Source organism: Notolabrus celidotus, chromosome 2 (assembly GCF_009762535.1).
Source record: "Notolabrus celidotus isolate fNotCel1 chromosome 2, fNotCel1.pri, whole genome shotgun sequence".
NCBI classification, from domain to species: domain Eukaryota; kingdom Metazoa; phylum Chordata; class Actinopteri; order Labriformes; family Labridae; genus Notolabrus; species Notolabrus celidotus.
Window position 1 is genome coordinate 15,744,012 of NC_048273.1, and position 10,225 is coordinate 15,754,236.

The 10,225-nt window shown below is 38.2% G+C and overlaps 1 protein-coding gene across 1 annotated transcript; it reads left to right on the plus strand.

Annotated features, from left to right (window-relative positions):
* Positions 1 to 4,734: 4,734 nt before the first annotated feature.
* mob3c (MOB kinase activator 3C) lies at positions 4,735 to 9,776 on the plus strand. The gene is made up of 4 exons (XM_034701890.1): positions 4,735 to 5,047; positions 6,992 to 7,583; positions 8,592 to 8,794; positions 9,343 to 9,776. The coding sequence occupies exons 2-4, from the start codon at positions 7,166 to 7,168 to the stop codon at positions 9,370 to 9,372; spliced, it is 651 nt and encodes a 216-aa protein (XP_034557781.1). The 5' UTR covers positions 4,735 to 5,047; positions 6,992 to 7,165; the 3' UTR covers positions 9,373 to 9,776.
* Positions 9,777 to 10,225: the final 449 nt, after the last annotated feature.

Below are 10,225 nucleotides of genomic sequence, written 5' to 3' on the forward strand. Positions count from 1 at the left end.
AGTCTTCAAATCGTTAAACAACAGAGCTTGATCCCTGTACAAGATACAGGTCAGCTTGTTCCTGTAAGTCAGGGGCGTCAAACTCATTTCAGTCCAGAGGCCACAAACAGCCGAAGTTGATCTGAAGTGGGCCAGACCAGTAAAATCATAACATAATAACTTATATATAACGACAACTCTAAATTTTCCACTTTGTTTTAGTGCACAGAAAGTAGAAGTACATTCTGTAAATGTTCACATTTCATGAACTATATTTTTACAAAAACAGCTGTTGTATTTTTTGCCACGATGAGTCTCATAGTGGGAGAAATATTTTACTCTTTAAGAACTGAAACCTGCTGCGAACACACCGAGCACACAGGTTTCCCATTCACCTGACACACTGTAATGTTTACTGCAAAAGAACAGAGATTATAATAATGAAGAAGGTAAAGTTGACTATTGTGGACCCCCCAGCTCCAGCATGAACAGTGTGCTTGTTGGACAGTGTTGTGTGCAGGGGTGTAGTGTTAGTGTAAGCAGTGACGGAACGCGCCTGTGACGCATGCACATGTATGGTAAGCACGCGTACAATATGTGGCTCCTTTCAAAGATTGTTGATCCACGGTTCCTACTGTGACGAGTTTACATATACGTAAACTTTAGTGCTAATTGGATCATCTTTTAGTGCTCTAAAACGTCTTTATGAATCTCAACCGGATTATGCAAACAGCAAGTAATCTATTTTCTCACTTTGAGAAAAAAAGTCTGAAAAAAAGTGTCGTTCAAGTGTGCTCTGTCAGCACTATGATTTTATTCAACCGCTAGAGTATCAATTTGAAATAGTAGTTACTTTATTGGAAAATTGCAGTTTAGGTCTTCTCTGTCATTTTTCACTTTGCAAAGTCGTTCCGTGGGCTGGATTGGAACCTCTGGCAGGCCGCTCTTGGCCCGCGGGCCACATGTTTGACACCCCTGCTCTAAGTCAAATGGCATCAGCAGCTGTATGTTTTTACTGCACTGCATAAACCATACATCTGCTCATGTATGTGTCGGTATGTTAAACACATATTGAATGTGACAAAAAAGACCTGATAAGGATTTCTTGAAGTACTCCAACACATGAAATAGTACGTCTTGAAGAACAATTAGTGAGGCACCTTGCACAATAAATCATTGACATGTAAAGAAGTAAGCTTTCTACCTGCTACATGCTCTCTTTTTCTAGAACCCTCCTTTCCCCATACCAGCGGTAACCTGTAACTGGTTTCACTACAGATATAAGATGTAGATTTCAACACAGAAATATTTGAAAAATTATCATATAGCAACTTAGCACAAACGTTGAATTTATTCTACAGGCATCAGATTTTTATATACTGTATGTTCGAATACAGTCCTAATAATGTTATGCAAAATAAATGCTTGAAACATGGACTTTTCTAACAAAGCTTTCTGTTTAATTAGAAACAAGTAACAACATAAGTGTTACTATTCAAAGCAAATGCATACTAACCACTTTACCCAAACCAACAGGTTCATGAGTTTGTTTCAAGTCCTTGTGAGGAATATGCCTTGCAGGTTTGAGGGCTCTAAGTATCAGGCTGCGTGGTTTAGGTGAGTAAAGACAGAGTACTATGCAGGGTGAAGATTAAAGGTGACACAAGGCCCGACTGGTTCCATTTCCTCTTGTGCTACATATCCTGTTGCTGAACACTGAGAGAGAAACTAGAGCAGAGGGCAACAGCAGGCCTAATTGCTCGCTCAGTGATTCACCCATCGTTTCCTGTGTGTGTGTGCGTGGGTGTGTGTGTGTGTGTGTGTGTGTGTGTGTGTGTGTCGACACTATCAGGAGTTTTTGAAAAACTTGAGTGGGTAGCGCAATAAACTAAAACAAGTAGACTCTTGCTGACTGTGTGCTTTAAGCTAGCTGACTATCATAGTTTTCCAGATACTATTTAGACACTCCCTCTTTTCTTACACCATTTGACCTACAAACACTTATACTACATTTATTTATACTTAACACACAGTTAATGGTTTGGACCATAATAGACGCATTTAATATCCAAAATTGCACCTATGCAGTCTCATGATTAAACTATCTTTGAGATGTGGCATTATGGTTTTCATATTCTACAGGAAAATGAAAAAGGTAACTTCCCAAAAACTTACATAACCCTTGTCACAAAGAAAGTGTCATCAATGAGTTCTCATCTTAACAGTCATAGTGACTCCTTGTGGACATAATGGTTCACTGCAAAAGATATTTTCTTTTGGGTGTACTGTATGTCTTATTAAGTATTCAGTAAGTACAGAATATAATTAAGTCAGTTATGGAGCATAAAATGACTATGAAATTTAGGTAAAAATTATCATGTAACTACACAAATGCACAGTATACACAAACATGTGCACAGTCACACCTACCTCTTTCTAAATAGTGGGAACTGGAGATGAACACCATCATTTCAGATAAAGATTGGGAAATATCCTGCAGAGTGGGTCATGGAGCAACAGGTTGCCCCATCTGGGGGGAATTTGACTGGAAAATTAAGATGAGGTTTTTCTGATACTCCTCTGGTGACATTCAAATTTGGTAGATCCTCAGATAAGTATTGGAGGGGCTGTGGCCTAATTGGAAACCATATACATATATTTTGGGACAGTCAAAACACTAAAAACATATTGGAAAGGTATACAACTTGAAATTGGAAACTGTCTTGGTTTAGAACTGCCCTTTGAACCCTCCTGCTTCCTATTGGGAATATTACCAGGATGAGGAGTACAGTGGCCATGCAGCACTGCTGAGGGTCCTGCTTCTAGTTGTAAAGAAGGTCATCATAGTCTCCTGGTTAAGGCCATAGCCTCCAACAGTCAGACAATGGAATAACAAAAATGGAGGAAATTTTCCATAGGGAGAGTATAAATTTGAGACTGATATTTTCCAGGCAAGGTGGATACCTGTTGCTTTGTGTCTTTTGGGTTAACTTTCTGATGGGTTGATTTGTGATATACATTATTATTATTATTATTATTATTATTATTATTATTATTATTATTATTATTATTATTATTATTATTATTATTATTATTTTATTTACTTATTTTTCTTTAAAGTGTACTGTATGTAATTTTGTATTATCATAATTACTATTTATACAATTATTTTTATTTATTTAAATAATATATATTATTATTTATTTTTATTATTATTATTTTTATTATTATTATTATTATTATTATTATTATTATTATTATTATTATTATTATTATTATCATTTTGTATGTAAGTATTACTTATTTTTAATTTTGTATTATCTATTATTTATGTATTTTTACTTTCCAACTATTGACTAGGTTTTTTTTGCCTCTGAGACTTATGGCTGCCATGTTGTTTTTTGATATGTTGGCTATTGAAATAAAATTATATGAAAAATAAGTTCTCCATGTTGCACTTCAGTCTAAGATTTGGTCTTTGCACATGCTGGATCTTTATATACACAAATAAAACAATACACTTCCACATGTTCAAAGTAAAGGAGCCAGTGTCATCAAATTCAGCCGCCATTTTTCACAACCAATACGTAATTTCTTTTAACCTCATTGAGCCAAAGTATCCTATGAATGAGTTATGGGGGATTGGAACATCAATATCTCTCTTTATGACCTGCAAAAGCACACCAGACCAATAGAGACAAGAATTAGTGTGTGTATGTAGTAATATTTCATGGTTTTAATCATTGTGAGTGAGTTTCGGACGAGACAATTTGACAGTATGCTGAAGAAACAACCTTGTTTTTCGTTCTCCAGTGAGTGATACATTTCACTGTTTAGAGACCAAAGAGTTACATCATCTTATTTCAGAAACACTACCTGGACATGTACAGGACACTTTCATCTAAGAATGGGAGGTGCACTTCTTTGTCCTCAGGGAATCGACACAAACAGAAAGATCCTCACAGGGGTTTTAACTAAGAAACAGACATCTAACACACATTTATATGTATAATGTAAGGTCAATCATTTGAAATGTAAATTATCAAGCTACACTAGCTTTATCATAAATGTGTTTATATTCAGTTCATTACGGATTGTCCCATCCCACGTGCTAAAGTCCTATCATTGGACAGGATAGGCCTCTAGAAGTACAGAATGATATAACAAACAGGTCTAGACAGCTTCTTCTTGCAGGTTGGGTGTCGTTACACAGCAGAAACAGACCCCCTCTTCATTTTTGTGGCACCCATTCACCCTGGAGACAAAGGGAACAGTCATGGCAGCTGTCATAAAACACTCACCAGGAAACCAGATGCGTTCCCCTGAACATACCTTTGGTGATGATTCCAATGTAGATATTTTACTTTGTAGTGCATATTTTGGTAAGCAATACTTTTTTCTTTTTCAGAGCGAACTCTGAGTTCCACGACAATTACTTTAAAAAAGCCAAGAATTTAAATGATATGTTATTGAGACGACATAAAAATGAGGGGCATGGACTGCCAAACATCCAGAAATATTTGTGGGATCATTCTGCTCGCTCTGTCCTATATGTGGCTTAAGAAGAGGGGTGGTTTTCTCAGGACCTTTTACCAGAGGGCCGGACTTTTCTGGGACAAGTGGGCAGGCTGCCCCGTGAGGAAAAAGGGGGAAAAAGGATAAGAGGGAGGACCAAGTAGGGGTTTAGAAAGGCCTTTTCCAGCCTTTCCACTCTCTCAATTTATAGGTCCTCCATACACACACCCACATTCAGGCACGGACACACACACTCAGACAGCCGAGCTCAGTAGACAAAGTAAGGATGTGACATCATCCACAGGAAGAAAAGCCAAACAACTTTTTCTCCATTTACTGTGTTGACTGTGCTGCGGAGTGGAGCTGGAGCCTCTCGGTCTGCTAGTGGCCTGCAAAGAACGGCAGAATAGAGAGGAGCTGAAGGGGGGGCTGAGCAGCTGGAGCCGTTCTCCTCGAGGAGTTTAAATGTAAGGCTTCCAGCGCCTGGATCCTCCCTGAACTTCTCCTGACTTTCCAGCACATACCAGACTGTGCGCTGCAGGAACTCAGCCAGGTACAGTGTTTTTACATTCCACTTTTCCACTCTGTAATCTCTTGTTATTCTTCCACATCAAACTTTCTACTTTATTTCTGTTTACTGTTTTACTTTCCCATTTCCATTTCTGGTCTTCTTGGAAGTATTTTCTCACGTGTTTGGCAGAGAAAAATTCCACAACAGCCGTGAAAAAATGCCAATAGTACGTGATCAGACATGCTTCAGTCTGAGGTTGTTGAGGCATGCTGGGAGGTATAAAGTGATGCAAATGAAAGTCACTCTGTCCCACATGCTGGCACTCTTTCTACGGACAAATGTTGTGTTTAGTAACTAAAGAGTGTCTATGTTTAATGTTAGGCGGAATCTGTGAGTCCCTGCGTCGAGTACTGAGTGTGGCACTGTCACTAATAACCCCTCCTCTGAAGCTCTTTTGTTTTGGACACAGTCAGAGCTATCTCATGACCACGTATTTATGGTCCCCCTGTGGTGAGTTTTGAGCTGAAATCCTGCAAACTTTAAACTTTGGTTTAAAGAAACAAATACTCTTCTTGAATATCACTTGCTTTTAAATCAGCACAGATTCCTTAGACAAACCAAAGTGAACAACAAACCCAAAAAAGGAATCATAAGAAGATAGTCTTAGATTGTGAGTTTGCTGGTGAGCTACACAGTCAACCAAATTTCACAACAAACACTCGTGTCAGTGTATGGTCTATATGCAGTGTTTGGCACCTGATCCTATACAGTCAGGAACTTCTGCTTATTGGAGTCAGAGAGAAACAACCACAGGAAGCGTTGAGACCGGCAGTGCAAAATGGGACACAAATGCGGATATAGTATCATGTTGCAACCACAGTCACTTGAATGTGACTGCTGTGTCAAATCTGTGGAAGCAGCATATGATCCAACCAGGAAACAGGGTTCAGCTAAGTTTGACCTCTAATACATGATTGATTTAAACTATGAGACAAACTAGATTCTGTTTCTCGCAAACTTCCATATAATAACCAAACCGGTTTATATTTGAGGGCTGACATTTACATGGTATCGTCATGACAATTACAGAAGTGGGTTACATAACCATAAGTTGACATCAACGTCAACCTACTGATCCGTAGCAATATTGTCTCCCAGATGGTAAATAGCCAGAAGAAGATTAACTCTAATGACTCATTTCTAGAGGAGGAATTCAAAGTCTATGTTTTTCTTCAGGTGTCAGTACAACAAACTAAGGGGCTTCTTTCTTTCTTTCTTTCTTTCTTTCTTTCTTCTTTCTTTCTTTCTTTCTTTCTTTCTTTCTTTCTTTCTTTCTTTCTTCTTTCTTTCTTTCTTTCTTTCTTCCTTCTTATGCCCCCCATAAGCTTTGGTTCCTTTTCGGGGGGTTTACATCTATTTTTATATTTTATAAGCTGTGGATGATGATCAAATTGTTGCGTCTAAACAAAGCAGCCATTGTACTATGAACATTTTTTTAACTTCTACTCTTAAGAAATTTTAAATCTTCAAGTTGTCAAAGCTTCCCTTTCATTTGTCAGTAAGGGCTGATTTGTGCCACAGCCAAAGGCAAATGTGCCTATTTCTATCAATGAGTCCTTCTAAAATTTTGCCATAAGACAACTTTTAGTCACACAAAGAATTTGGCACATTTGGGATACTATCTCTGGTGAAGAAGTATGTTTTCTGTGCTGTGTTTGCTTTGGCATTGTCATAATCTAAAAATGTTTTCAGAGTAAATTTTGATATAATGCTTGTCTCTTTTTTTGTACATTTAACGCTCTTTGACCACAATCTAAAAATTACATTTTTGATTTTACCATTGAATCTATTTGTTACTGTAATGTAGGTCACACTGGTCAACAGCAGTGGGTTGACAAAAAAGAAAAAAGACTCTAACTTCTGTCCTTCTCTTCTTCTTCTTCTTCTTCTTCTTCTTCTTCTTCTTCTTCTTCTTCTTCTTCACAGAAACATCCCACCATTTGAAAACAAGAACCCCCTGCTATCTTTACATGACAGACTCCGACACAAGTGACCTGATCTCCCAGTTCAAACTATCTCTCAGGAAGGCTGCATTTAATCAAGCTTATTTCTTTTGGAGAGCTTATCCTCCCCCTTATCTGAGGGGAAACCACTGAGTCAATGGCGTTGTGTCTCGGACAAGTGTTCAGTAAAGACAAAACATTCAGGCCGAGGAAGCGCTTCGAACCTGGCACCCAGCGCTTTGAACTCTACAAGAAGGCGCAGGCCTCGCTCAAGTCCGGCTTGGACCTGAGGAAGGTGGTTCAGCTGCCGGAAGGTGAAAGCATGAACGACTGGACCGCTGTTCACGTGGTGGATTTCTTTAACAGGATCAACTTGATCTACGGCACGATGAGTGAGTTCTGCACCGAGCGCTCGTGTCCCATCATGTCAGGGGGGCTGAGGTACGAGTACAGGTGGCAGGACGGAGACGACTACAAGAAGCCCACCAAGCTGCCCGCTCTCAAGTACATGAACCTGCTGATGGACTGGATAGAGTCTCTCATCAATGATGAAGACATCTTCCCCACCAGAGTAGGTGTGTGAGGAGTCTACAAATGACCATTATGCAGTGTGTAACCTAATGCCTGATTGATTGCCAACACGATGTGTGTGTCATTCTGGAGCTCAGCAGTGTTCCCCTTCATTAACATCTCGATCATAAAGTTCAAGCAGAGGTTAATTAAAGAATAGAGTTGACATTCAGAGGAAATTGAACGGGATGATTGTGGTTCTTTTTTTGGCACCATCAGGCTTGACAATCAACATTCATTAGAGGTACAGTTTTAATGAATACTCCAGGAGTTATCTCTAAGTTCACCCTGTTTGAATCAGTCAGGGCCTCTCTGTGTTGATTTTGCATGTTTTTCATCTGAAAGCTATATTTACTTTTACTGTTTGCAGGTCGGTTAATATGAAAACTTGACATTTCCCAGAGGTGTAAATGTATTTAGACTGCAATCTGTCCTGGACTCTTTGTTATCTCTACACAGTTTGTTCACAATCTCCTAGCGCCTTAGTGGGAATAGATAAAGGGACAAAAAGATAGATACGTTAGTCATAAAAAGTCAAACAATGATTTTGAGTTAAGCAGTTTTTCCTTTCTCCACAGCCCTTAGATACACCTTGTTAGTGCGTCTTCAAATAGCTTGTGAGTAGCTGTTTGATTTTTGTGCATTACTGGGAAAACAAAGGGGCATATGCAGCTGACTTCAGCACCCACTAGTCCATACAATATATATTGATACTGCAATTAGCTTTTTTTTTTGTCACAAGAAATGTTCTGTTTCTGTTTTTCTATATTCTAGTTTTACTTGTGTTTGTTTATGAAAATCCATGAAAATCTGATTTCGTTTAGTCACTTAAACTCAAGAATTGATGCTGTTGAGGTGAAACCACATAACTTTTAGCATATGACATCTGTTAAATGATGACTTTAATCATCCAAAATGATAAAATTTTGTCTAATATCTTTTGGAAAACAGTCTTTTCGGGTGGTAGTCTTTCTGTAAATATCTGTAACCCTCTTCTTCTTTCTTCACTCCAGGTGTACCTTTCCCCAAGAATTTCCAGCAGGTGTGCAAGAAGGTCCTGAGCCGCCTCTTCAGAGTGTTTGTGCACGTTTACATCCATCACTTTGACAGCATCTGCAACATGGGGGCTGAAGCACACATCAATACCTGCTACAAACACTACTACTACTTCATTTCAGAGTTCAACCTCATTGATCACTCAGAACTGGAGCCACTGGTGAGACAATAGAGTGACCTCAGATGTGTGAGCGTGAGGACAGGCAGCAAAGGATCAGATGGATGTTTTGTAGTGGGGGAGTTGTCAGTGTCAGTGTCATCACTGTGAGTCAATCAGATAATTGTAGCTTTCCTTCCATCTATAACCTTGTATTGCACACTCCATGCAGCCCAAGGACCACATGATAACTCAATTTTACTGAGGGTAAACAATGCATGAAATTTAACATTAATTTCCCCCCTTCTAACTCACTGCTCAATAGAAAATGTACAGCAACTATATTTTTGAGGGAGTTTTCTAACAGGGCATAGTACGGTCATATGAAACGTTAGTCGTTTTTTTTTTAGGCTGTTGCTTTTTCAACAGTCAGACCTCCTCATGATAAAAGTAAACAGACCCTTGTTTTACTGTCAAACCTTTAGGTACCCGAGGCAATTGGTTGCTATTGGTCTTGTTTGCACAGTTACTGAAAGCACAGCAAACATTCATGTCCTCATACAATATATTTTTTATTTGTTAAACATGATCTTTGTTTTCTTTGCCTGCAGAAAGAGATGACAGAGAAGATATGCAACTGAACAAAGCCCCACAGACAAAGAAGTTTACATTTTGACGTAATCTGAGCCCCGTGAGAAATCATCGGCATCAAAACACTCAAAACAAAGAACAATTTTACATAAAGTTTGATGAGTGATTTTTGATGCAAAACTTGAAAGGTCCACCGTCTACAACACACTTCCTCCAAAAGTGCACCGTCCATGAAGTTTTCTCATACAATAATTGTGTCGCTTAATTCCATTGCTTTATGACTTTCTGCTTGTTTATAAATCTAAATCTTCTGTATTTTTGCCTCTTCCTCTCTGGTGTGCATGTATGTTTATGTTTGACATTTTTCAAATGTTGGTCTTATTTTCAAGAAAGAAGTTTGTTTTTAATTGATGTCAGTGTTTTTATAGAGTTACAATAAAAACAATTAAGTGAGAAGGACCTGGGATTAGTTATTATTATATGTTGCACTACAAAATATGTATTTGTTCTAGCAAATATGTTGCATAATGATTTATTTTCATTATCATAATAAGCAGTATATCAAATATTTGATGTTAATTGTTTAGTCTTCTGCACCAGCTGATTGGTTAGAAGATTCTGGGATTGGATTTTTAGGGGTGCTGAGAACCCAGAGAGCTGCCCGGCCATGCAAGATAAATTTAACTGTCTTTTACATTTTAATGCAATTTCATTTCCACATTTGTGAAAGAAAATTATTACACTTTTTGGGAAAGTCTGTGACCAAACCATAAAATCTGATAAAGGTTATTTAAATGCTGAGCCACAGCAAAAGAGAAATGGATTGGAATCATAAAATAAAAATAAAGTAACCCTAACTCGTTTTGATACGGCAGTTCCTCAACATATAGATAAACAGTATGT